General features: G+C 39.6%; 9 protein-coding genes across 9 annotated transcripts; 4 read left to right on the top strand and 5 right to left on the bottom strand.

Annotated features, from left to right (window-relative positions):
- Nucleotides 1-4,618: 4,618 nt before the first annotated feature.
- Nucleotides 4,619-7,169, bottom strand: Bfra_006154 (uncharacterized protein; the record flags this gene model as incomplete). Its single annotated transcript, XM_037336527.1, has 6 exons — nt 4,619-5,153; nt 5,208-5,429; nt 5,481-5,588; nt 5,642-6,341; nt 6,395-6,749; nt 6,810-7,169. 6 exons carry the CDS (start codon nt 7,167-7,169, stop codon nt 4,619-4,621), a joined length of 2,280 nt encoding a protein of 759 aa, XP_037191737.1.
- A 2,289-nt stretch (nt 7,170-9,458) lies between these two features.
- On the bottom strand, nt 9,459-10,476 carry Bfra_006153 (uncharacterized protein; the record flags this gene model as incomplete). The annotated part of the gene is made up of 2 exons (XM_037336526.1): nt 9,459-10,215; nt 10,292-10,476. 2 exons carry the CDS (start codon nt 10,474-10,476, stop codon nt 9,459-9,461), a joined length of 942 nt encoding a protein of 313 aa, XP_037191736.1.
- A 614-nt stretch (nt 10,477-11,090) lies between these two features.
- Nucleotides 11,091-15,388, top strand: Bfra_006152 (putative c6 transcription protein; the record flags this gene model as incomplete). Its single annotated transcript, XM_037336525.1, has 9 exons — nt 11,091-11,142; nt 11,200-12,402; nt 12,740-12,810; nt 12,925-13,019; nt 13,129-13,321; nt 13,379-13,536; nt 13,591-13,907; nt 13,956-14,866; nt 14,918-15,388. 9 exons carry the CDS (start codon nt 11,091-11,093, stop codon nt 15,386-15,388), a joined length of 3,471 nt encoding a protein of 1,156 aa, XP_037191735.1.
- Nucleotides 15,389-15,947: 559 nt separating this feature from the next.
- Nucleotides 15,948-16,802, top strand: Bfra_006151ia (uncharacterized protein; the record flags this gene model as incomplete). Its single annotated transcript, XM_037336524.1, has 1 exon — nt 15,948-16,802. One exon carries the CDS (start codon nt 15,948-15,950, stop codon nt 16,800-16,802), a length of 855 nt encoding a protein of 284 aa, XP_037191734.1.
- Nucleotides 16,803-17,499: 697 nt separating this feature from the next.
- On the top strand, nt 17,500-18,363 carry Bfra_006150 (putative glutathione s-transferase protein; the record flags this gene model as incomplete). The annotated part of the gene is made up of 2 exons (XM_037336523.1): nt 17,500-17,617; nt 17,677-18,363. The coding sequence occupies exons 1-2, from the start codon at nt 17,582-17,584 to the stop codon at nt 18,361-18,363; spliced, it is 723 nt and encodes a 240-aa protein (XP_037191733.1). The 5' UTR covers nt 17,500-17,581.
- A 437-nt stretch (nt 18,364-18,800) lies between these two features.
- On the bottom strand, nt 18,801-20,013 carry Bfra_006149 (putative cell wall glycosyl hydrolase protein; the record flags this gene model as incomplete). Its single annotated transcript, XM_037336522.1, has 2 exons — nt 18,801-18,893; nt 18,943-20,013. The coding sequence occupies 2 exons, from the start codon at nt 20,011-20,013 to the stop codon at nt 18,801-18,803; spliced, it is 1,164 nt and encodes a 387-aa protein (XP_037191732.1).
- Nucleotides 20,014-21,116: 1,103 nt separating this feature from the next.
- Nucleotides 21,117-22,037, bottom strand: Bfra_006148 (putative siroheme synthase protein; the record flags this gene model as incomplete). Its single annotated transcript, XM_037336521.1, has 3 exons — nt 21,117-21,339; nt 21,397-21,878; nt 21,927-22,037. 3 exons carry the CDS (start codon nt 22,035-22,037, stop codon nt 21,117-21,119), a joined length of 816 nt encoding a protein of 271 aa, XP_037191731.1.
- Nucleotides 22,038-22,333: 296 nt separating this feature from the next.
- On the top strand, nt 22,334-24,496 carry Bfra_006147 (putative vacuolar segregation protein; the record flags this gene model as incomplete). The annotated part of the gene is made up of 4 exons (XM_037336520.1): nt 22,334-22,612; nt 22,667-22,689; nt 22,739-23,598; nt 23,661-24,496. 4 exons carry the CDS (start codon nt 22,334-22,336, stop codon nt 24,494-24,496), a joined length of 1,998 nt encoding a protein of 665 aa, XP_037191730.1.
- Nucleotides 24,497-25,239: 743 nt separating this feature from the next.
- On the bottom strand, nt 25,240-26,738 carry Bfra_006146 (putative pyruvate dehydrogenase dihydrolipoamide acetyltransferase protein; the record flags this gene model as incomplete). Its single annotated transcript, XM_037336519.1, has 3 exons — nt 25,240-25,647; nt 25,704-26,381; nt 26,433-26,738. The coding sequence occupies 3 exons, from the start codon at nt 26,736-26,738 to the stop codon at nt 25,240-25,242; spliced, it is 1,392 nt and encodes a 463-aa protein (XP_037191729.1).
- Nucleotides 26,739-27,294: the final 556 nt, after the last annotated feature.

Genomic DNA, 27,294 nt, shown 5'->3' with positions numbered 1-27,294 from the left:
ACAGACTCATCTATGAGAGTTGGAGTCCGAGGGCTTGAAGGAATGATCGCTAAACACATTCTTCTCATCCTTTGAGTGTTATCAGTGAAAGCTAGGATTGGGAAAATAGATAGGTGGGTAGGTTACCTATTTGCTACTGTTTACGTGCCAGTTAAAAGAAGAAAAATAGAAGTAAGATTACGTGGAGTGGAAGTAAAAGATATTCTCATTGTATATCTTATGGATTCGCGGCAGAGAACATAGTTGACTGATGAAAAGCATTTATCCTTCTATGGTATGCTGTAATAGAGTGTTGAAAGAAGATTCACTTTGAAGGTTCGCAATTAATGGGGGAGGAATTCGGATATTTTATCTCGTGTAAAGCTCTTAGTTCTGATTGTAAAGATGACTTCTTGAGGAATGAGCAGGAGAAAGTATTTAGTATGTTGGATGTACATTCATGTAATTCTCCGAGGTTACATTTTAATTTTCGAATCGACGATGGTGCGTGGTCATAAAGCCAAAGAAAGAAGTGTAAGATTAAACAATATTATAAAGATGATACTTGGAAGTTAACTTCCCATTACGATTTCAGATCTTCTCTCGTGAAATTTAGGACTAGGAGAGGGAAGTGTTTCTATTCTAACGACATACCCAAAAGCTCATCATTCAATTTCAGTATTGGAGCTCAAGAAGTAACTTAGTCTTCCAGAATCCAAAGTTTCTGTTGCATATCTGAAATCGGACTTGAACATACCATAGTACAGTCCAGACTATTCTATTATGTGGTAGTCACTCGCCTAATTTTAGTAGTAAGACTTTCCCCTTTATTGTAAGTCATGACCACGACCTACGGTCTTTCAGAAAAAAATCGATTGGTCGATTGCCGCTCATTAAACAATGAACCGACTTGTATCAAAGTTTTGTTGCACATCTAATATTGGGCGCGAGTTAATGAACTTACTTCTCAATTTGAAATTCAAGTGATTTCTTCACAATTTTAACTATAATTGGTTAATTAAGTAGAGAATTGAGATTTCTCAAAATCTATGTTGCACATCTAGAATTGGGCGCGAGTTCTTGAACCCGTTAGTGGAGATTTTAAAGGGGTGAACCCCGTTGGCGAGCATAAATTTCTTTGTTGTCACATGCAGTCAGCTTGACAATGAATGAATCTGAGTACATTTCAGCTGGGAAAGTTTCCTTAGCGAGGTCACCTGTACAATTATTTTGTGTACAGCAGTACTGGTGTCCGTTTCCTGTAGAGACATTGTAAGGTAGGGTCGCATTTTCTCCCCAATTTTCGATTTTAGGTGTGGAAACTATGTACATGAGAACATTCGTGAGAAGATAGGTTTCATATTCCGTCTCCATATCAACCTTGAAGATTCACCCAACTGATCCATCTGTGATTCTATGTGACTTAAAATAGATGAAACGTTATATTTCGGGCATTCACTTCATGATCTCTCCACAGATACTCATATCTTTGATTGGTTTTCAACATACTTTTCCATGCAAACAATCATAGTCATCTTCTAAGTATGCAAATAAAACAGAATCAAGTAACAACCCCGAAGAGAATTTCATTCTAAATCACTTGATTCGGGACGGAGAATAAGTATTTACCCGTACTAAACTAGTTACACAAATCAAGAGAACTCTTTAGTTGTACTAAAAATGAAAAGATCTAGCCCATTAGTTCTTTCAAGTACTTTCTACCAGTGATTTACATTCACGTGTCGAGATTTCCCCATTTTCCCCATTCCAAATAAAGTATGAGGGGTAGTAGTGGGGTAAACCATACATCTTCAATCCTAAAGCGGGACTTCTGCATTACAACCCAAATGATTAAACTCTCCTCCTTTTGGTTTATCATACATTAAAGTGGATATTCTACCCACAATAAACCTCGACGGAACTACAGGTTCTAGGTAAATGTAAATCAAACGATATTTAACACCACGTGGAGTATCTACGATCAAGTCATTAATACAATAGTAGAAAAGAAGACAGTTGCGGCAAAATAAGATATGCAACAAATTATTCAAACATCATCATGTAGTGAAACAAAGTGAAATCAGTGGAATCAGTGAAACCTTATAATGTGAGTATCCCCGCACTAAAAGTGACACCAAAAGTAGTACAAGGACGATAATTTATTTATTAAGTTGACGCCATATAGATGGTGGGTATACCGCGGAGCAGTCCGCAAATCGAGATATGCAACAAAAAGATAATAAAAACATACTATAAATATATGATAGTCAAAAGTCGAATGGGAAAATGTACTACGTTACATTTAAAGTCGTACTGAAATTGATCAAAATGTAATACAAATGATGTGGTAATCCCCGGAATATGAAACTCGATGTGCAACAAACGTGGGTATAAAGATGAATTTGTAAAATGTATGCGTGTTTGCGTGAGAGAGGGGAATTTTAATGTATGATGATGTGGTGTTAAAGAAAGGAGGGGTAAAGTTTGAGATAAGGGTCAAAAAATGAAACGTGATTGTGTGTGTAAATGTAAGTATATGGAAGACAGCACGTTGAAGTCAACTATTTGTTACTGCTCACACTTCGGATACATCGATTATGCACCTCGTACCTAATCCACTCATACTCGCATATATCCCTTGAAAAATGACCCTCTTCAACTCGGGCTCATAGTCAAATCTTTAATTCTTACTAGCAATTTTAAGGAGATGGCCGAAATATAAGATATGCAACAAATAATCTAATGCATCATGCATATTACCAAAGACTAAACCATGGAATGATCCGCAGATTACGATGTGCAACAAAACCAGGTCCTTGGGAAGTACCCGCATGAAATTATGGTGGCATGATTAATGAAGTAGTGTAACATCATTAGAAAGGCTCGTGATGTGAATTAGTTATCGAAAATTATCTTGAATGTCACTGGTGTGAGCCTTGTCGGCCAGGAGAAGTTATACTAGGGATAGTCTGTAAGGTTGTATGTGTACTAGTTGATGAGCTTGTGAATTATTGTTTGCTTAGAAGATTTCTCGTGATTGATGTCTTAAAAATAGATGGGACATTCTTCGGCAATTTGATACGTTTTCGACTCCCGAGAATTGTAAGCCGAGAATTTATTTATTAGATTATATACAGAATTGGTTTCGAAAGACTGTTCCAATGTGTAACAGTAAAACAACTACCACCCGTCTATGTTCAACCTCGTGGTGCTGATTTTCCTGGAAAGTGATTTTATTATTCAGATAAGTCGTCGTTCCCAAATTATCCGACCTGCCCCTATTTAGGCGCGCCAAATCATTAATCGCTTCCAATGAAAGCTATACGAACATATTGTCTTATTAAACTACTCAGAAATGAATTCATAGAATATCTCTGAGCTCGAAGCTGAAATGGTTTTCGATATTACAAATCCGAATTATATATTCAAGGTGAGTGGAATTTAAAGTCAGACGAAAGGTACTTTTCAATTCTGACAGTGAAGTATTTCAGGATTAATATGAGAATCAGCAAAAGTTATGTCATGAATGATAGTAGTCAGATATGAGTTAACTATTAACTAGTGTTGATAACATTATGGCATCTTTTGTCGTCGATTTCCTCCTTTTTCATTGGAAAAATGGAAAATCCTTAAATTCCACTTGAATTGAGATAGCTCAAATTACACCACAGTAAAAGGAAATCAAAGGGCGTCACTACTATTCTTGCCAATCTCTCAGATGCTACTTTCAAATTTTTTGAAGTCCTACTTCGAAGTTGTTGAGTTTAGATAGATATTGCTCATCAGTTTTGAAAAAACCAAACTACTGACGTCGAGAGTTCCACGTGACATGAGAGTTCAATAAATCTCTCTCTTATGATTCAAATCTCATTAGTATTCAGGCAGTCTCATTATCATCTGTCTTTCCACCCGTGTCACTCAGTTCTCATCATCAGTACTAATTCTAGTTTAAATCTACCTATCAGAAGTTTTTCTTCCGTAACAACTAGATAATTGACTTTATACATGTGATAATGGTTGAAATTTCCATGTCAAAATAGAAGCAAGCTGAATTCCAAGGATGAGATTACGGGCCCACACACTTCAACGTAGATACAGTAAGAGCTAACTCCTCCGGATGATCCGGCTCTTGGATGATTACATCCTTATTTTTCTTCAATGGTCATATAAGTGGCATGTATAATAATACCAACCAACATATTACCAACATATTACCAACACGTGCCTCGAGAGCGCAGTAGTATGTTGGAAGTATCGGAAGGGAAAGTTAGTGCGAGGAAGTTGGTTTATAGAATTGATGAGACCCCAACGGATGAAGACTTGGAAAAGATAAATAATGAGGAAGAACAAGAGATCAAGGGACCTGATCTTTACAAATCTCAATGGATGAAATGATTGATGATCAGAATATTGATGATATGTCACTCGAGTCGTCATGGCCTTGTTTGGTATTGAGAAAAATCATGGACTTTCATCTCTTTTTGATTTACTTAGGCAATTTATCGTGTCAATTGACATTTACTTCAGATATTACATTGATTAACGCTAGATCTCTCTAGTCAATTGATGCATAAATTCAAACGAGATAGTTCTTATTATTACAACAACAACCATCACTTATCTCTCTCCTAACCAGAACCTATGCCATAACAGGACCTTCAACTCTACCATCCCTATACCTTCTTCCCGCTACCCCAATAATGCCTTCTCCTCCAACCGCTAAAGTACCTACTTTATCCCCCACCATTATGTCCCCAATCACTGCTGGTTCATCCGCCAAACTCTTGACGAGTTTTCCCTCATTTCCAGTACTGCCATGTAGTATCACTGGTAATTTCGGCATTCTTTCAGCCGCATCTCTAGTTAAAAGTATCATCGAAAGTGAATTTAATGTGGTAGTCCATGTACGATTAAATGCACTACGTATACCTAGGTATAATAATGATAATGTAAGGTAGATGATTAAGATACTGACAATGATAATGACGGATAAGGGTAGGTATGGTCGTTTTACCGTTTTTCCCATTTCAGTAAATAAAGGATGGGCACGATAGTTTAAATTTTCAGCCACGACTTCCCATGCAGTTTTAGTAGCGAGAAACGTAGAAATGCGGAGACTGTTCTCAAGATAATTTTGGTTGGCTGCGAATCGACTGAGATAGGATGCATAAGATCTGATGATGTTAGTAATTACATAATAACTGAGTAGAGATTCAATGGTTAATTACTCATTCTGATTTATCGATCCAGTAAATTTACTAAGCGGCCATTGTATGTTAAGTCGTTGATCAATACCGCCATATTCATCTGTCATACTGCTCCAATCCGGAAATAATGCTAGAGCTGATGTCAAAAGAGGACCATGATAGTCAAGTGTCATTCGATTTATTGCACTGTATAGACCAACTAATGGATCACTCTCATTGAATATGGTTCGGGGTGTAGTTTCACTGAAGCTGATGTCAGTTTTAACGTCTTACTTGTTGTCATAAACTACGTACCTCGCAATAGCTCCAAATATCGGAATATCGGCGGGCAATAGAGGTCCAGCGCTACTGTTAGCATATGTTGGAAGATTAAAATACCCAAAAGTGGTATCTGCCGTGCACCTATGAGTATTTAGCCAATGAAAATATTCAAATGTAATGAGATGAAAAACTACTTTTGTGTGTAATTCTGCAAAGATCCAATTCCAGTGAGTTCATGCCCAATATCCGTCATAGTCCAACCAATATCAAAATACAATTCTTCTTCGATGGTTTGTAGCGTACTATTGACCGACCATGGAAAAGCATATTTGTTGCCCGGTACACAAGCATTCAAAATCAAACCATTAATACCATACGCAATATATTCAATTGTCATGGTATTGTTTGCAGTAGTTAAATTGATGGAAGTAGTCCATGGCGAAGGACCTGGACAGACTGTTGGAAACTCGCGTTGTGGAATGATGAAACATGTAATGGATGTGTTCATTCGGAGACCAGTAGAGTTATACATCCCATTGCTATAAGTATTATTTTGAATTGCATACCATGATGTTGAAGAATTTGACAATCTTTCTTGAAGACCCGCCGAGATATTAGTAGATGGACGTCCAATTGGATATGAGCTGGAAGAGTTTGATGGATTCCATAAATTCGGTTGGATATCATTTGGATTGGTGTTAACCAAAGCTGTACTGAGAGCTCCTTGATATCCATGTGAAGTATATAAATCGTAAAGAATATTTTCTCCGTTGAGTAGTGGGTAATTATAACGATACATGTTATGAAAATAACCTTGAGATGGATATTGAGGATTCGGTACATAGATGTCAAAAATCTGGAGAAAGCCTTGTTGAATGGGGTAGATCAATATCGCTAAAAAATTTATTAAATCTTCTCAATATTGTTATTAAAGAGAGAGGACTAACCGGATATACAAAGGCTAAACGCATATAGTAGATATCCTGATTTCATAAGTTTCATATCTTTTTGAATCGAGCACTTCCAAATAGCTGGGATACTAAGCCAAATTTCATCCGCAATAGCAATTATTTGACTTAATGTATATCCTGGCTTGGAATTTCGGCGCTGTGTAAAGACAACAGCAGCTCTTGAGAGAATAGTTGAAACAACAATTAGTACAAACAATGAGCAAATCGTGATTAAGACTTGAAAAGTATTTAACCATCTTTCGTTCCATTTAAAATCGTATTTCCTGGTCGCAGCTGTAATTTCGTATGAATAACTCGAGCCAAAAGGCTTATAACATATATGAACGAGACCCTATTGATTACATTCAATTGTGAGATACTTCAATTAAACTACTTGACTTGAAGAACTCACAATCCATTGTAATAGAATCAAAGTTGAAAAAATTAATGACAACCAAAACCCACCCCAATTCCTTTTCAAAGTATAACTTTTGACTTGTGATATCTCCGGAGAAATTGTATATGCAGGAGGATCTTCATGATGAAGTGATGTGGTAGAGTTATGATCGAATCTATTCAAAGTGCGTTCGGATATCTGAACACCAGCAACGTTATCGTTATGTAAAATTGAAGATGGCTCTCTGGTTGATGAAGTCGCATTATCTTGGTCTCTATCGAAGCTTCTCCTGCTATTCCCCATTGAAGAAACAGGAGAAGTAGAATGAGCCTCTCTTTCAGGAAGAGAACTTAATTCATATTGAAAATTTGCCATGATCAATTTTCTGCGACGACAATGGTATTGAAACGTTTTCCATCTAAAAAATGATAGGCACTTGTTTTATTGTGTTGGAAAGAAAAAGAGGCAACAAGCTGAACATTACCCTGGAGATGTAGATTTCTTCACACAGCCTTGAAAACTAGCCTTAAATCTTGTTTCTGTGACGGATAATAACCTTTTTGACATAGCTTACGGCACAGGTGCAGGAACAGCGACGCAATCGTCATTATCATGATCTGTGAATTTATCCGTGATCCTTGAATCGGCTTACAAGAGCTTCCTTAATGGTTATTGACTCGCCAACTTTGTGAAGGTAAGATTACCTAATTGCACAGCCAGGCGGACGATTGTTTCAAAGTCTTACTTTACTACATGATAACAATTGATTGCTTGATTGGATAAGTATTTGAGATTATTGTCAGAATTTTGCTCGTTCTTTAGACTGTTGGAAATATTCTGACCTACAAGCAAAAATGGGCATAGAAATCGAAACTTTGCCGGTGATTCTACCTCTCGATATATACCTTCCTCTCCACAAATGAAGTTTTGATATATTTATATATTTTACAAAACCATCTTGCACAAGAATACAAATATTAATCCCTAGAGGTGGAATTGTATGAATAATATACACGTATCCATCAACCCAGTATGAAGAGACAGATCATGTACACTAGACTCGAATCTCACGTAAGACATTCGTTTCAAAATGAGCCGCATTAATGATTCGTGGATTGAAGTCTCACTGGCGGAATATGAATTCGCCGAAATCATGGCTTGTCACGACATCTTCCATAAAAGTTGAGTTCTGATGACTTCAATCACTAATCGCGAGGGGCATAAATCAAACATAAGGATTTTGCACTTTGGTGAAAGAGAACCTTAAAGCAGATGAGACTGTATAAAATGCAAAGAACAATATGCTTGTTTGTAATTAAGTTACTGACTCGTTCATCTGCTCATCTCCCGAAGCATCGAATTTTGGTAGTGGGGTATAAATGACTACCAATGTAACCAAAACTCTTTTCAATTCAAACTTTCAAAGCCTTTACAATTGAACACCAAAAAATCAGTACCAATACCAGATCTCAATATGAGTAAAAAATGAAACTCACATCACCACAAGCATATTCAGCATAACACTCAGTCCACTCGTTGGGTTTGAAAAGTACCACTCTTTCCTGCTTATAACAATTTTTTACCCCAATATAATCCGGCGATGCAGCAATACCAATGATATCTCCAACAGATGCCTGTGGAGCATCATAACCAATTTCAATTGTAACAGTAAACGGATCTACAGGTACTGTCACTGTCCATGAATTATCATGCCATTCGACTGTTTCGTATAAATTGATAGAGGCAAATGAATCGGGTGGTAAATGGGATTGGGCAGTTGATAAAGACGAGTAGTATGAGATTTCAGAATAGGAAGATTGAGTGAGAGTATCGTAACAATCAGTAGGGTAATATACTTCCAAATTATCTCTAGTTGAGACCAGAGCTGTAGAATAGGAGATGGAAAATGCAAGAAAAGATAGTAAAAGCATGTGAAAATTGAAGGATTTTGGAGAGAGCATTTTGGTAGAAGATATGAAGAACTGACTGGCAAGAAGGGCTTTTGAAAATGTACTTTGTATGTATTTTAGACCATATTTCGCGTAGAAATGGAAAGCTTTATGGAAGGACTGTATGGGACGGAATAATAATTCACTTGGACTATCATTGAACCAAGGTGAAATCTGCAAACCAAGGCTGATGCCTGCTTGGCATTCAATGTATTGACCCTGAACGATAACAATAGAATTCCATTACGCATCAACAATACAACAACACTTGATAAAAGTACTTTGAGGCGTTCCCAAGAATCCTTCCAGCTGTAGGACAACGATCAACTATGGAAAGATTTGAAGACTATGACTGGGCTTGTGGCTGGCTTCCTGTCTCCGTGTACCTAAAACTATGTCGAAAAACTCAGCCAATTGCGCACATTCCGGTTCTGTACACAGTTTCTAGAATAAGTGATACGAGCTGCCGCATCAGAAATATTAAAAGTTCAAGCGAAGAATGGTCGTTTCCCGAGTCGACCTTTGGTATCAGCTGTTCACCTCCACCAAGAAATGACCAAACGATGAAAAGCGGTCACAAATTTTGACCACGAGGGAATGATTGAAATTGAATAACCTTTGTTCAGCTTCCTTAGGTGAAGACGTATGAAGTAATGTCGTCAAATTAGAGTTGTAGTTCCGAAATTTATCATTAAATCTCTCCACTCATAATCGACTACTCAGATGAATTCAAGACCTCAACTATAGCATTGGCCAAATTTCCAGTCTCCCATATTTTGTTGTGAGTTCCCTTCAGATGATTTTTGAGATTTTTCACCACTACTCCTCCATTAATACCATGAACATTCTTCACCACAACATCGATTTGTATCTCATCAACCAACTCATCATCTGGTGAAGTAGCAAAAGCAAGAATCTTTCCAGTCTTTCCAAATTCCTCAAAACTGGAAAATTTGGCTGGTGAAACTTCATCCCAGATTTTTTCGTCAGACCCGAATGCTTGAGTGAGAAATTCATTGTATGCAGGATGAGGATTTGTGTCACGAAGCAATCTTAAATCGTAAATTCCAGCTACTCCGAGAACATATCGTGGGAGTTTGAATGTCAAATGTTCATCTGGTATACCACAAGAATGTAAATATTCTTTTCCCATCGAAATTTGCATTGCTAGTGTTGCACCGCATGAATGACCAACGAGTAGATATTGATCTTCGATAGAGTATTTAGATTGTAAATAAGATAGTGCAGAACATATATCTTGTATATGATCAGGGTGCTTAGCATTGCGGTATTCGTGCCTCGGAACTGAAGAAGAATCTTGAGGGAAGGATGGATGAGAAGATAGACGATAATTGATGCTTGCAAATGAGGCGATCTTGGATTCAATAGATGAAGACACAAGGTAATTGATCGTGGGAATGAAAGAAGAGGATGTCACAAGTGGATCACGCCACGCCCCCCCATGAATATAACTGAAAAGATGTTAGAATGGTAAAATGATTTCAATCACGTGATATATATCTGTGTGACGGATTCGGGAGTTTTTACATTACCCAAATCTTGGATGAAGTTGTGGAAGGTTCTCCAACGGCTCCCGTGAGAGACTTATCATCTTTGGTTTGACTTGGAGTAAAGAGACTCAAAGTCTGCAAGTCATGCTCTTGTGCGTATTTGACATCTTCTCTTAGAAAGTCAACAGGAGCACTGACTGATGGATCACCTAGATTAGTCATTTTGACTTTGACTTTTCGATCTTAAAATGCGGTGATGTGAATTTGGGAATGTCATCAAAAAGTAAGGCAACACATCACCAATAATAAAGCTGTAATGTCGGAAAGTGTACTATCCTAGCGAGGACTGCGGGAATCGAGTTGATAGTTAGTAACACGCTAACGGATCGGAAGCGGAATGTCTTACATAAGTCATGATAAAGTTCTAGTATTCCAACAATTCGCCAATTAATCCCATCTTCAAAAAGTCAAACTATTTACACAACACGGAAGCGGATGCGGAAACCATTCAGCTTAGATGTATCTACGTATCATTCCTATCTCGACGATAAGTAAGTGAGGGGTTTCATCCTAATGCAAGATGTTGCAGACTCTGCGTTTAACCAATTTGGAACTGCACCAGCTATATCCATCATAGGTAAGAACTATGGTGTTGCAATAGAGAAGTTATAAAGAGAGTCAAGGTAAAACACTCCTGTGTTTTCATTTCTGGTCAAGTAAACCTTTATCTTTTCATTTGATTTCAAACATATCAGTATCCGTGAATTTATTTTGTCGAGATTCCACATCATCCATCTTGCAGTCTTCAATATTCGGCGTCGATCAATATTAGCTCAATGGAGAATTCCTGGAGAGAATTGGATATTGGTGTGATTGGTGGTGGAATAGGTATGCATGAATCCCATTCGGAATTGTCCACAAGAGCTAATAAATCTGGTAAAATAGGTGGTCTCGCTGTTGCCACAAGTTTACGACAAGCCGGACATCGAGTCACAATATATGAACGGGCAGATTTCGCTGGAGAAGTTGGTGCTTCTATATCTTGTGCGGCGAATGGCACAAAGTGGCTTGAAGAATGGGGTGTCAATATCTCAATTGGACGACCTGTGGTTCTAGAAAAGCTTATATCGCATGACTGGAAAACTGGAGAGGTTCAAAATGTATATGATTTGGCCGACTACAAGAGCAGATGGGGATACGTTTATAATATGTTTCACAGAGTCAATATGCACGAGATGTTGATGGACTCTGCTACTGGGTCAAATCATTCCGGCATACCAGCAATCTTAAAATGCAATCACAAATGCGCCGAGATCGATCATGAACAAGGCCTTGCTACTTTTGAGAATGGTCTAAAAGTCAAACATGATTTGATTATTGGCGCAGATGGTATTGGGTCACAAGTACGAAAAACTTTAGGAATTGTGCCGGATCGAGAATTATCCACATCTACATGTTTACATTGTATTATCGAAACAAAAGATGCAAGGAGGTTAGGACTTCGAGATCTATCACCGAATAGTGCTATCGAATTTTGGGGTGGACAAGGAATTCACAAGATTGTGTTCTCACCATGTCGAGATGGAGAAGTTCACTCATTCTATTGTTTCTTCCCGACAAACGAAAGTTCTCATGCCGGCGAAGGTTGGAATATTAATCTTACCGTTGAAGATATCCTCAGACCATTTCCTGACCTCGATCCGGAACTTCTTGCATTATTCAAGAACTCAACTGATGTCAAACCATGGAGATTATTTGTTCATCAACCATATCCATATTGGCAAAAGGGCGCTACTTGTATTCTTGGTGATGCAGCACATCCTATGCTTCCAGATCAAAGTCAAGGGGCATGTCAGGCTTTAGAAGATGCGGCTGCATTGGGTATAATTTTTGGAAGGAAATATGGATTTGCCAATTCAAAAGTAACCATTAGCGAGGGATTAAAGCTGTATGAACAAATTCGTAAGCCTAGAGCTTCTCGGGTACAAGCGGCTAGTGCTCTTGCTAGGGTAAATATCAATGAACGAATCGGATTTTCATCGAATACCAACAACCCTAATTACAAAGTATTGGATGAGAAGAAGAAATTAACAATCGAGGAGATGAATGAATATGATATGGGATTGGATATTGAGAGAAATGTTTCGGGTACGCAACCAGAAGTCGAGATGAGAGCCAGCTTATAAACTTTGGTTTTTACTGTTCATGGGTTTGAGGGGGGGGCATCGAAGAGTACATCGAGAATTACATCGAGGATTACACCAAGGAGTACACCAAGGAGTACATCAAGGAGTACATGGAGGAGTACATCAAGGAGACTTTAATTTCTGGATACCCTAGATGGTATACCTTTCATTATATTAGAAATTTTATAATAACTTCTTAATCTATATTCGAGATTGAAATCATTCATAACAGTTTTCAACATCTTATAATGACCATACAAATTTTGTATTGATTAAAACATTCCTAACCACTCGGGTAGAAAAGGAGAATGATCCGAACAATATCCGTTCTCCGCCGGGAACCCCTGCTCCTTCATCTGACCCAAATCTGGTTAGTAATATAATTGTGACTACTACTAGTGCATTAATTGCACCGACTTCTTTATCAATAAACTAACTTTTATCCCACTCACGCATTTCGATTGATAAACAAACACCATGATAGATGAACGACGTCAATCTTTTTGCACATTTCATCGAAAGTGCTTCAATGTCAGAACGTCCAGCAAAACGCATTCGCCAAGCATGTGAGCCATGCCGGTATGTAATAGTTCTTTCCATTTGGATTAAGAGATAGTCAGAATCAGAAGTGGGGATCAAAGAACATGAATGTATAAAACTATTTTGACTAATGAAGAACTTGGAACAGGCGCAAGAAAACAAGATGTCCGGGTGAAAAACCAATATGCTCGCATTGTGCGAGATTAAGACAAAATTGTTATTATGCCGATGATGGTTTAAATCATGCCAATGAGAGAACCTCGATTGAGAGAACTCCATTACCAACACCGACTCGGATACAGGAGAAAAGCCACGTGAGATCATCAAATGATGTAAACTTGGTAAGTTATAAGTGTAGGACTTTGATTATGAATATCAGCGCTTATAAGTTTTACTAGGAAGATAGATTGAAATCAGTTGAGGCTCAACTTGCAGAGGTCCTTTCAAATCAAGTATCCATGAGTAGGAGCGCATCAAGACATATGTCAAATTCCCCTGTTTTATCACAGTTGGGACAGACAATGAGGACACCAAATGTTTTTAGGCTTTCGAGTAGGTGAGAATTTTCAATGCAGTAATTTATACGATCATTAAATTGACCAAATTGAAGCAAACTTCCACCATATGAGGCAGTCATAAGTATTGCAAAAACTTATCTACTATACTGCGATTGTCAGCCACTTCCTGTGTTCTGTCGGAATAGATTTGTTGAAACAATCAACGATCGTGACCCAGAAGTAATTTTCTCAATCTTAGCTTTGGCAATACGCTTTTCAGATGATGATATCTTCCGGGATAATCAATCTGAACTCATTACGGGATATGTAGAGGCAGCTCATTCCATCATCTCCGCCAGAATATTTGGAGGTCGAGTAGAACTCTCAACACTACAATCTCTATGCCTTCTTAGTCTAGTAGACTTCACTAGTACGTTTAATACGTCTACACATTACTACACAGCTAATATCTTCTTAGATGGAAATACGCGACAAGCAAGTGTACATAGTAGTCTAGCCATGAGCTTAGCTCATAATGCTGGTCTCACGACAGAAACTCATGCTCATTTATCTAATTCGCTGCGTGAAGAACGTCGACGATGTTTTTGGAGTTTATTCCTCCTCAAAAGATTACATGGCGCAGAGTTCAGTGTTATAGATTTCGCGGGTGAAGATAAATTTCCATGGTATCCAGAAACCACCGGTAAACCATTGAATCATGGCCAGTTTACGAATGGAGAAACTCCCGACCTTTCATCTCCAGAGTTTGCTATATCTGATACTCAAGATAAAGGTGTCGTTGCTTATGCCATTCAACTTAGTGAAGTGTGGTTTAAGATTACCCGGTACGCGAGAAGACGTGGTAATCCAAGTACTTTACCCCCTTGGTCTCCTCAATCAGACTACGCATTAATAATGGCTCAACAAATGGACTTTGAAACCCGTACTTCACAAATTCATCGCTTCAAATCCGCCAAATTTTCTCAAAGAACTTCGGAAGAATTACATGCCAATCGAGACTATTGGGGTCCTTGGTTGTTCATTCAATTTTTGTATCACACAAACCTTTGCCTATTGAATAATCCACTTTTGTTATCACTTCGATTAAAACATCTCAAATCTAACATTCCAGAAATATTCCTACAACATATTTCAGATTTGATCTCATCGCATGCTAGTTGGGTCATTAGATATATTGATATGTTGGAAGTTAAATCTTTCAAAGTCTCTGATCCATTTCTTGCTCACTGTGTAGCGATCATTGCAACAATATATTTACAAGAATGTTTTGCCGAGGATCCAATTGTACGACAAGAAAAACGAGATAACTTTGATAAGTGTTTGAAATTTATAAGAGATTTTGAAGAATGGCCTCATGTTGCACGAATGGTAAGTTGAATCATCCTCAAGAGTTTTATTTTGGTACTAACATTGACTCAGGCGGAAAAACTTCAACGTCTTTGTGATACAGTTTCATCCACTTATACAAATACTGATGCACCACCACAAACCCCTAATCGTAGTCTTCTCATTGACCTAGGTCAATTCTGGGAAATTCTAGAATACTCTTCCTCGAGTGAAATCCCCGCATTGGCTCGTCGTCTTTTCGGACCATCCTTATACTCGGCTTCAATTCCTGCTACTCATGAAATTAGTCATGCTTCATCACTACCAGAACCTACCAGAGTTGATAGACAAGATTTTGAGGGATCCGGTCCTAATTCTGTCAATACTAGTGTGGTCAATCTTGGAAATGGAACGACAGATCAAGAACAAGAACAAGAATTTGTTCAACCACCATTTCATTATTCTGATGATGAATTGGCAGTTTTGGCGGAAAGTTTTTTTCATCAAAGAGGTGATGGAATGGGTCATATGGAGGATTGGTGGAGTACTGGGAATTTTAGTTGAGTCTTTTGGCTCACTATGATCCGAATTAGCTTGCGGGGACCGTAAATGGTTTATATTACTTGTAAATAATTTGGCAAATACGAATGAAATATTTATCAAAAATCTGTATCGGGGTTTTAGATGTGAGTGCTACATAATTATTGGACTTTTTATCATGATTTCTTCCGATACTAGAAGGTTGAGGGGTACAAGTGACCTCGTGTTTCGTGGTAAAATGCGGGACTCTTGATATGGAGGGCAGGAACGACAAAGAGACGCGCAATCCGTAGGGGGATAACGCATTGTTCTAAAGGTAATTGAATGTCTACAATTTTATGAGTATAACAAAGAAAACTGACTAAATCCTTGAAGATACCTCGAATAAATATCAAACAAAGCTCATTTTGATGGAGAATAACATTGGAACAAGGACCTAGCTCAGTTTATATAACTCTGATGTTTTACAAGCATTTTTAAAAGATCATCCTCGTTTATTTGACTACCTCAATACTACACTACTCGAGTAATTAAATCAAGTATTTCAGGCTTCAGATCACTTGAATTAGAAATTACTTTCGAGATGAATTCTCAAGATCAATCATCTAATGGTAAAGCTCTAGAGAAGTTCACAATTTTCCCACAACTTCCCCCAGATATACGAATCAGGATCTGGAAAGCTACATTAACTCCTCGTTTATTGAGTAGATGGTGCTTGAGCGCTAACAGCAGCCGACCTCTAAATGCCGTCTACATTCCTTCGTTACTTGGTGTTAATGCAGAGGCCAGATATGAAGCCCTAAAATGTTACCAAAACATAGCGATTTCGGCCGAGCGTCTTCATGATCTAAGACTTTCCGGGTATTATTGGGTTCCAAAGGGAGAGGAACTCAGAATTCTCTTCAATCCTGAAATCGACGTAGTAGTCGATGAAAGCCTTCGGTGCGATGTTTATATGCATGGTTTGGATGACGCATTCGCTATGCCGTACAGAATTCCACTGCTCATAGACCCCGACTTTGTCAGGAAGGTTCAAGTATCTCCCAACGTTTTTATGAATTCTTCTTGGAATTGGAGGCAGACGTCATGTAACTGGCAAGACAATTATTTCGGATTTGAGGACATGGATCTCGAGAACTACGCAGTACGTCGCATGGGGTTCAAAGACTTGCGGTTCAACAACTTAAATGAGTTCATTGTTCAGGATGTGGATTGCGCTCTTCCACATCAGCTTGAATCTCCGGAGATAAGAGCTAGATGCAAGGAAATTCTGGAAATCATGTTCAAGGCCGAAACAACTCGCGAGTCGGAAGATCATATTCAAGTCTCAATTCCAAAAATCGTTATCCGTCTAGGTGCAAAGGTAGGCCTTTGTGATCATTGCACTGTCCGATTCACCCCATGGACCAAGTGGCCATTGGAACAGCCCCACCATTAGGTCGACGAGTAAAAGGTTGAGAAGGGAGTGCGAAGAATTTGAGTATGGATAAGTGTCGCTAGCGAAAATATCCACTAGGTATTGAGATTTTTCCTTTTCAAGTACTTTTCTAGTGATTTCCTTTTCAAGTCCTTCCTTTAATTTCATAGTCAATCCAAAAATACCTTAAAACCTCAAATAATAATGAAAATATAAGTCTCCTTATCATACCATGAATATCCTCCAATAATCTCATATGTGTTCAATGTGTCAAGCTCCAAGTGATATAAAAATGTAATTTGAAGATAATCAAGATCTATCATTCCTCACAAATCTTGGCTTGGGTAGTATCAATGATACACCAAAATTACCATCCAGAGAAACCCAACACTTTGGAAACCGAACATCTTAGCGATTTTCCTTGTGATTTCTTCAATTTGGAAAGTAATTATTCATTGAATTGATTACACGTTCTCTTATGTTCGACTAACTAGTCATTCCCATCTTATTATGTCCGGACTCGATGCCATTCGGATCGTCACTAGTCGACCGAAATTCCGAGGCCCCTCTATTCTTAACCGAACCATGTGGATCTTATCTGCTCACCTTGAAATCGACGTCTCATTCTTGATATTATAAATCAAGGTAATTCGAACAAAGTTCTAGACTTTTTCTTCGAGCAGTGAATCAATATCATATATCTTGCATGTAAATCTCATCTCTCGTCCAATTCCTTTCTATATATCTTTCCATTCCTATTTCTACCCCGCATTACATCATCACACCTTAAGCCCAACAAAATGACAGACAACACACCCACGTTTCACCACCTCAATGTAAGGTTTTAGCCATTCCAATTATTCAATGATACCTGCTCACATACTAACAATCAAAGGACTCACAATCTCAACGGATCTTCTGGCTTCTAGAAGAACTTTCCATTCCCTACAATCTCCAACTCCATACCCGTAATCCCGCCACCGATCCCAAGGCTCCTTTACTCGCACCACCATCTCTTCAAGCTACCGGTCATTACGGAAAAGCTCCTTTACTCATCACCGGTCCCAAAGATGGAAACCGCTATATCCCCGAATCTCTCGCCATAGCCACTTACCTTATCCGTACTTTCGATTCCGCTGATACCTTTGGTCTCCGTAATGGCGATTGGATCCGTGATGAAATGCTCATTTCTATTACCTTGACTGATTTGGGAAGAGCAACAAATATGATGTTGATGCTTGATTTCAATGCTATAGCTAATGGAGCTGGACCTATGGGGAAACGATTTGATGGACCTGCTTTGAGGAAAGTATTGGGGGATTTGGAAAAAGAGTTGAAGGAAGGTCCTGAGGGAGGATTCTTAATGGGAAAGAATCCGGGGAGAGCGGATATCATATTGGAATTTCCAATGGCGTTGATTAAACAGAGAGGATGGGTAAATTTGGAGAAGGAGTTTCCGGCTTTGGATGAATGGTTAAAGAGGTGTTATGAGAGACCTGCTTGGAAGAGGAGTATTGAGAAGGGAAATGGGTATGATTTTGCTACATTCCCTCAAAAGGCACATTTGCAAGCGCATTTGTAGATGAAGTTTGGTAAACTGTAAAGTATGGAAGGCCTTCTAGGCTTATTTTTCTTGTGTTATATGTCACATGTTTATCACGTGGTGAAACCCCTATATTTATCTTCGGCGTTGCACGGTCTAGATTTTGCCCACATGTAGATGTACGATTTTATAGATAAATTTGGCATTGGAAGTAGACTGACGATTGTTTTCAACGTCGACATTCATAATCAATAGATTTCCAGTTTTCCCGTGTAATAATTTTGATGGGTACACACGATTCTTCTTCACTTCAATAGTCCGGGCTGTAGTCTCATGATGAGAAATCCTTGGTTTTAATAATATTCCTTATATAAACAATACACTCTATGTACTAGGTTTATGGCGTAGTTGACCGAAACCATCAAAACATCTTGAAAGTCTTCATTCCTGGCAAATAGTTCAATCCAATCAATGCTCTATGCTGCCAATTGCTCATACTCCACACTAGCGTAAACAAAAGGTCCAGCACCCTTCAAATCATTCTCATCAATGGCAATCGAGGTATAGTACTATTCGACAGTTAGTCAGATTTCCAATAAAATTTCACACAAGACAAACCTCAAATGTAGCATTCGATCCCAAACTTCCCACCAAAACTGTTCCCTCCCAATTAACAGTACCATTCGTTCCATTGAAGGCGACGAAAGTTTCCGCAAGATATTCATAACCCTTCTTCATTGGCGCAATATATTCACTTCCAAGATATCCCTTTCTAACACCCTTCAAAATCGCATAGACGAACATCGCTGAACCACTAGACTCGATATAATTTCGTGGTTTTCCTGGATATGGTTCATTCATTACTAACCACCAACCACCTGTTGTATCCTGAGCAGCAGCTACACCTGCTGATGCAGTAATGAACCAATCAAGAAGCTTTGCATGTCCTTCATGTGATTCGGGGAAGTAATCGAGAACATCGACGAGAGCCATTAAATACCATCCTAATGCTCGATCCCATACATTAGGTGATGCTCCTGTTATAGGATCAGCCCATACTTGAGTTTTACTCTCGTCATAGCCATGAACGATAAGATTTGTGGTATGATTGCGACAATGTTCTTCGATAAGCGAATATTGCAATAGGATATCATCCCAAGCAGTAACATTTGCGGCATCAAAGTAGGATGTCCATTGAGCATAAAAGACATCAGCCATGAAGATACCATCCAACCACATTTGATTCGGGTATGTAGGTGCACGATGCCAGAATCCTCCAGATGCAGTTCGTGGATTGTAGTTAAACTGTTGACGTAATCTGTCGGCGGCAACTTTATATCTTGTTTCGTTGGTTCGAGCCCATGTATCGAGGATGATGGTTCCAATTCGAATGTCATCAAGGGAAGCTGGGTAGGATGGATAACCGAGAATTGATCCATTTGCAGATACAGCAGTATCCATTTGTGATTTTAGCCAATTAATGTATGTTGCGTTCCCGGTGGCATTGTATGCCAATTCAACACCTCGGTAGAAGACTGCTTGAGCATATTGGGCCGTCTTGGGCACTCCCCTTTGAATGAATGAATCAGAAACTAAGGTAGAATACTTGATAGCAGCATCTTCGGCCCTTGTACTAATTACACTTGCTACGGATGCGGATGCATATGCGAAAAGAAGAGAGCACCGCATCTTGATGTGATTAAGAGGCGTGATAAAAAATTACAAACGGAAAAGAGTAAGGAACTTACCAACTTATATAGTATCTGCATATTCACAAATCATCATTGAATATATTCTTATGCAAAGATTAACATCGTGCTTATTCACATGCAATCAAGGAACAGGAGATCATTGAGGGGTATAGAGATAATTAGGTCTTGGCCTTCACATCCTCAATTTGAGTCGTCTTGTTTTCAAAAGTTTCTCCGTCGGCTCAGGGTTATGCCGAGAAATGAGATTCGTACTCGTCAAGGTTGCATACACTTTCATTCGAAGATAAGATCTACTTTGATCAGACTTGATGAGTTGATGAGTTGATGAGGAGATTTCTCCAGCGTGCGTGGGGTGTGGGGACCCCGGACGTATAAACCCAGTGAAACGCGGAGAAATGACTTGATGAAGAACGTGTTAGCCGGAAGGATCGAACTATCAAAAGCGATACATATTCTCATGCAGCTTGAATTAATGATTTAACAAAGGCATAAAAAGGAGGAACATACACAGTCTGCAGAACAAAAGAACAAAAGAATAAGTCGTTGGGCATATCAGATCTACCTGAAACTCTAGGACTGATAAACCCAAGAACTTTTGACAAGCAATATGCCTGTCGGAGTACGGCTGTATTCAAAGTTTGTACACCGTATGTTTGTATGTTTGTGTGTGAGTTTTGAGGTCGTCAGACCTAGACCATAAGCTCAAGAAAGTCAAATATACGAAATCAGACCTAAGCCACAACTTTGAAAGAATCATATATATAACATCAGAGCTTGGCCGAACGTCGCTTCATGCTAAGAGTGGTGGACGAACTTCAACAGAGCATTGCAGCCAAGAAAAAGGTAAGATGAGAGTGCCTGGAGTGGGTAAGTTGATGGGAGAAACATCAGCACTTTTGCCCCAATATGATAAATTCTCTTGGTTCATTTCCAATTGTTTTCGATTGAGATAGTCCATGATAAGTAATTGTTATTCCAAAAGCTTGGAAAAGTGTCTATCAAGTGCTCATTCAAAGAGTTGTTTCCGATAGAACAAGAACGCCAATATTTTCCCGTTATGTATACAGTCGGTCAAATTTATCAACCCCATCCCACGGAGAATCCCCAAGAGCCATCGAAAGTTTCATCTTCACCCTTCAATGGTCGTAAACATCCCAAGTCCCACGACTTATCCTTCATTTTCTGTAAACAATGAAATCGTGGGACTTGATTTGGGGCGTAGAATCTTAGTAGCATCTCCATATCTTCTTCGTTCATCGCATGTAGGTCTTCTAAACTATAAGCGTCGCTAACTTTGATCATCCTGCTTGTTATAAGTATGGTGGCGCGGGTGGCAATATCATTGTCCAGAAATGCTTACCATGCCATTCTCTTTGGTCCTTCTTCTGGTCCTGGTGCAACCTTCCTGAGCATTTGCCTTAATTTTCCAATCTTCTCTATCCCTTCTCCAATTCTGTCTGGTAAATTCGATGCAATTTGTCTCCTTACGATGTTGGCAAATCGTGGACCTTTCCCATTTGTGCTAACCATGATTTGTAGAGGTCCATCTCGGTGAACACTTCCAAAGTAGAAGTCACATTCAGGGGGCACATCTGCAATGTTCGCTGCTATTTTCCTTTCTTTACACAACTTCCATATCTGTGAAGATGCTTCCGGGTCATCGACGGCAGTCAATACCATGTCAACATTGTCGAGATCGGATAGTTCGAACTTTCTATCCACAAAATCGACTTGTCCCTCTTGTACTCGATATGCGACTTCTGGGTTCAGACCTTCTCGAGGTGATACAACAGTGACCTTTGCATCTGCATTTAAAACGTTCAAGATTCGACCTGCTGCAACCTTTCAAATGATCAGTACGGAAGAATGATGATGGAAAGGAGTTTTTACCTCTCCGCCTCCAACTACTAGTACTCGTTTATTCTTGATTTGCCATGCCAGTATCAATGATCCGCCACCCTCAACTTTTGGAAAATTTTCTTCACCCATCGGTATTGACATTGAAATATTGGATGTTGTGCATAATAACCAATTCTTTATTGGATATATCTCTGGGCTTTATTGTAAATGTGAATGCTTATCGTTGATGACATTTCCGATAAGCAAATGAAATTCGGTACAGTACCGATAAGGCACAGCCAGAGAGATTCGCTTACTCAAGACATTCGAAACCACCGTCACAGAATGAACAAGGCGGAGGGAAAGCCTTAAAGACAGAGAACCTTTAAACAAATCAATGTCTTGAATTGGTGAGGATCTGAGGTAAAATCCCTCACAATCTTGATATCTTTACAATCATGTCCAGCAGAAAGCTGGGAGGTGGGAGGATTTTGGGTAGTGGGAAGTCATTGGCACCTCCTGCCCCTCCGGCGCAACAACGAAGTTCCAGTTTCATTACCCCTTCAGAAAGTACTCTTTCGTTAAGTTCGACTCATTCAATATCCCCTCTTGCGACTTCGCCTCTGCCAAACGATAGTCAGGATTTAAGGTCGAGAGTTTCGCTGGAAAATGGTCGCTCTTCAAGTGTCACCGCTGTGACCTCGAAGCTCCTATGTCCAATATGTAGCGAAGAAATGGTAGGCTAGCCCCTTGATATATTGTTATGTGAGAGTAATAATAATGTTTGGCAGATGACTTTATTGCAATTAAACCGGTATGCCTCTTGTATTACGAAATTTGGAAAGGAAACTCACTCTCAATAGACATCTCGATGATAATCACCAAGAACTTCCAGAGGTAGAACAAGATGAAGTGAAGAATTGGTTCGACAAGCAGGTTACTAAGGCAAAAAAGTTCCAACCATTGGCAGTGATAAATCAAAAACTCAAGGGACTAGATGTATTCGAATCAAACGATGTATCGACATCATCGATTCCTATACCGAATACACTTTCTGGAAATCGTATATCAACCCCCGAGCCAACAAGACCAGATCCCGACGAAGTAATTACAAGGACACATTGGCAGAAATCAGGATTCAATGATACATGTACGGAACCGATTTGCGGGAAAAGACTTGGTGCTGTCAATGGAAGTGTTAATTGTAGGAAATGTGGTCTTCTATTCTGTGAGGATCACACGATGTACCAAATCAAACTCTCGAGGTCGGCACAACACGAACCTGTAAGGGGATTATGGTGTAGAGTTTGCGAGACTTGCTTTAAATCAAGAGAGGGATATAATGATCATAATGGTTATTTGCGAGATCATACAAACGACTTCATGGCAATGCGAAGGAAGCATGTGGATAAAGCGTATTTGGAGATCTCAAGGTTAGAGAAACGACTCACTAAATTAACTCAACTACTTGCGAATCCACCCGAAGATCTGGCCAGTAATGGAACATTATTATCTTTAGCAGGACAGAAGAATCCGCGCAAAATACTGGAACAATCAGTGGTAACTTGGGAAGAGGATGCAAAAGTTCCAAAATGTCCTTTTTGTCAACAAGAATTTGGTTCATGGTCATTTCGACGGCATCACTGTCGATTATGCGGACGAGTTGTCTGCTCAGATCCGAGAACTGGATGTTCCTCTGAAATTGGATTAAATGTCACAGCACGTAAGTATTCAACTTTTTTGTTATTTCCAACATTTTCAGTGTCATTCATTGACATATTCCAGTGACTGACATTCAGTCAGAAAAACTTTCGGAGAATATCAGTCTTGATATACGGATGTGTCGCGATTGTAAAACTACAGTCTTTTCCAAGAAAGATTTTGCTGCAGAACTTAAGGAGAAAACACCCTTACAGCGGGCTTATGAAAATCTTCTACAATTCGAAAAGGGCATTCGTCTATTACTACCCAATTTCCAACGCTTATTAGTTGCCCTTCAAGATCCAGAAAAACCACCGTCACATGTTCAACTTGCTGAAGCAGCCAAAGTTCGAAAGAGATTAATAGATAGTTTCGGAAAATATGATCAAGCTGGAAGACGCATACGTGACTTGCCAACCACATCACCCACTCAACAAAAGATTCAAAAATCAATCTATCAGCAATCTTCCAGTTTCCTTCATCTTCATATGCTTCCTCTTAAATCTCTCCCCAAAGTCCTAAAACATGCTACTCCCTCTTCAAGTCACTCATCTTTAAGACCTCAGAATGGTCGTTCCGCCCTCTCAAATATTAAATTCAACGATACAGCCACAGAAACATCATCACAAGTCTCAGATATTTCCCAAATATCTCAAATGGAACAGGAAGAAAAGGAATTACGAGAAAAATTAATAGTTTTAGAAGAGCAGAAATTCTTCGTCGAAGGAATGGTAAAAGATGCGGGGAAGAGAAGAAAGTTTGATGAGGTCGAAGCATTAAAAGCGAATTTGCAGGATGTGCAGAGAGAGATTGATACGGTCATGGGGTGTATTGGACAATTGGATTTTGAAGGAGTTTATAGGAGAGAAATGGATGCTGGTGGGAGTGGAAACGACAATGGTGTTTTGGGGTTAGGGTGAATGAGTAGAGGTTGAGCTGGATTTCGAGAATTGTGCACTTTAACCTGGAGCAAGAAGGAATGATTGCACTTAGTTACATACGATACGCACTTTTACTTACATACCATACCGATCGATGCATTGCTAGGCGTTGGTTGGATATATTATATGGGACTCGTGGCTTGGGTAACTCGAGTGAGTACTATGGGATGGAATTGCAAGCCATGGAGGCTGGTGTTTGGGGCGGGGTTTTAGGATTAACTAGCTAGGTGTTGTTAGGATCGGATTAGGATTCATTATCATATGTTCATACATACGCAATCGAATTACTTGAGTATGAGTATGCGTGTGTAAGTCTACGGATTTTGATCAATTCCTTGCTTGCCTGCTTACTTACTTGCCTGTTTACTTACTTGAAAAGAAATATGATATGAGCTCATTGAAAGTAATAATTTGTGAAATGAAGATAACTCAGAATCAGATCAGGAATATTAGCAGTGCTTTTGAAGGGTTGCTCCGCCTGATGTTACAATCCCAAATATCAGTGTCAATCATTTATAAATTAGGCCTCACACAAAAAGCATACTACGACGAATCGTTGATTTGATTATCGTACAAGGAGTTACATGGGGGAATCTCTTTTCTTCTTTCTTTCATCGGTATCATCAACCTACACATCAACTAACCTCCCTAACCATTCCATTCCAGCCAGTTCTAATCCTGTCCTAGCCCCCGAATTCATATCATATCACATCACATCAATTCTATAGCAACAACTCCAAAGGATTTTCAACAACCTTCTTGAACTCCTTCATCCATTCACCACCAACGGCACCATCAACAACCTTGTGGTCGAAGCTTCCAGTAACGGTAATTTGATCATCCCATTCAATTCCTCCATCTGCGCCTTGGATAGCTGCCTTTTGAGTGGTTCCTACGGCGAGAATGGCGGCTTGAGGTGGGTTGATGACAGCAGTGAATCGATCAATAGCGCTGTTCATTCCCATGTTGCTGATGGTGAAAGTTCCACCTTGGTATTCATCTGGCTTGAGTTTACCATCACGGGCACGTTTGCCAAGGTCCTTGACTTGTGCTGAAATGGATTCGAGACCGAGTCCTTCGACGTTCTTGACAATTGGGGTCATGAGACCAACTGGAGTGGCAACAGCAACCTGAGAAGGAAATTTTTAGTAAATGATAGTGAACTTGTAAGAGGAAAAAAACTTACGCTGACATCAACGTTGCTGAATTGGCGGATGAAACCATCTCTCCAGCTTGAGTTGACAGCTGGGACCTTCTTGCATGCAATAGCACATGCCTTGATCAAGAAATCGTTGATTGAAAGCTTGTATTTCCCTTCTCCGGAAGCGTTGAGAGCTGTGCGGAGCTTGATGAGCTTGGTAACGGAGACAGTAGAGGCGACAAAGTAGTGTGGATTTTGGTTCACAGACTCGGTAAGACGGTTGGCGATAGTCTTACGCATAGATGTGATAGGAGTGTCGACGTAGCTGGAAGTAGCAGCAGCTGGTGCGCCACTGCTTGAAGCTCCAGAGGAAGCCTTCTTGACATCAGCCTCAGTAACTTGTCCACCGAGTCCAGTACCCTTGACACCAGTAATCTTGACACCGGTATCAATTGCCAATTTAATAGCCGCAGAGCTGGCATTGATTGCTCTATCCATAGCAGGTTGTAATCTACCACCACTTGAAGCGGATTCCTCCGGAGCTGGGGTCGATTCGGTTGGGGGCGGGGGAGCAGTTCCAGATTGTGTATCAGATTTCTCGGAAGATTGACTGGCTTCCTCCTTTGGTGGTGGTGGTGCAGATTTCTCTCCTCCTGCATCTGCGAGTGTGAAATCCGCGAAAGCCGATGTATCCTCTCCTTCTCCAACCATAACAGCAATTGGCTATTTTCCCGTCAGCACTCTAACCTTTCTATAGCTTGAAGTAGTACAAACATTTCCAACAGCAACATCCTTCTCTCCAGATTGCTTCAAGATGGCAGCCAAAACACCTTCCTCTTGGAATTCAAAGTCCATTTGCGCCTTATCGGTCTCAATCTCTACCAATACATCACCAGGAACAATTGCATCTCCAGGCTTCTTTTGCCACGATCCAATGTTACCGGAAGTCATGGTTGGCGATAAAGCTGGCATGGTGACTACGGTATGGGGAGGGAAAGATTTCGAGGCATAACATCTTGCTAATTGATATGGCAGAGATGGTGATTGAAGGGCACGCTTTCTCAACACTGCGGAAAACATCTTGATGGGAATATCTAGAGGAAAAGAAGAACGAAAGCACTAAAGTTAAAGGAGTGAAAAGAACCCAAATCAGTATCCAGACAAATAAAAGTCTTTGGGATATTTTGAACCCGGTATGGTAGGATGAGGGCGGGAAGGTGGGTGGTAAATGTTTGGGGTGGAGTGGGAGGAAGTTATTCGCGACAAAAACACAGATTTAAATTGTTCTGTTGAATATCGGAAAACCTCGTAGGTTGAGTTCCGTTGGCAGACCGGAGCTCCTTGAGATTAGTACCAAAGTAGTATAGTGGTAGAGTAGGCGTAGATTATTCCACCGTCAAGAGTCCTATTGGCAGTTAAGCGCCGATGGAGAGGTTTGGGGGTTTGATTGGCTTTCAAGCGCTCAATGGATTTTGAATGAACAGGGATTCACGTTTCCAATGAAATGGCCGGACCAGATATGTGTTAATGTGTTAATGTGTTATTAATGTGGCAGCTAAGGGTTCATCGGGAAAGAAATTGGTGATGATGACCCGTTCGCTTTCCCCCCTCGAAATACAACCCTCAAATACAGATA

This window comes from Botrytis fragariae (genome assembly GCF_013461495.1).
Source record: "Botrytis fragariae strain BVB16 chromosome Unknown tig00000075, whole genome shotgun sequence".
Classification (NCBI taxonomy): domain Eukaryota; kingdom Fungi; phylum Ascomycota; class Leotiomycetes; order Helotiales; family Sclerotiniaceae; genus Botrytis; species Botrytis fragariae.
Note: the sequence above shows the minus strand (reverse complement) of the source record. Positions and strands in the feature narration are given on the sequence as shown.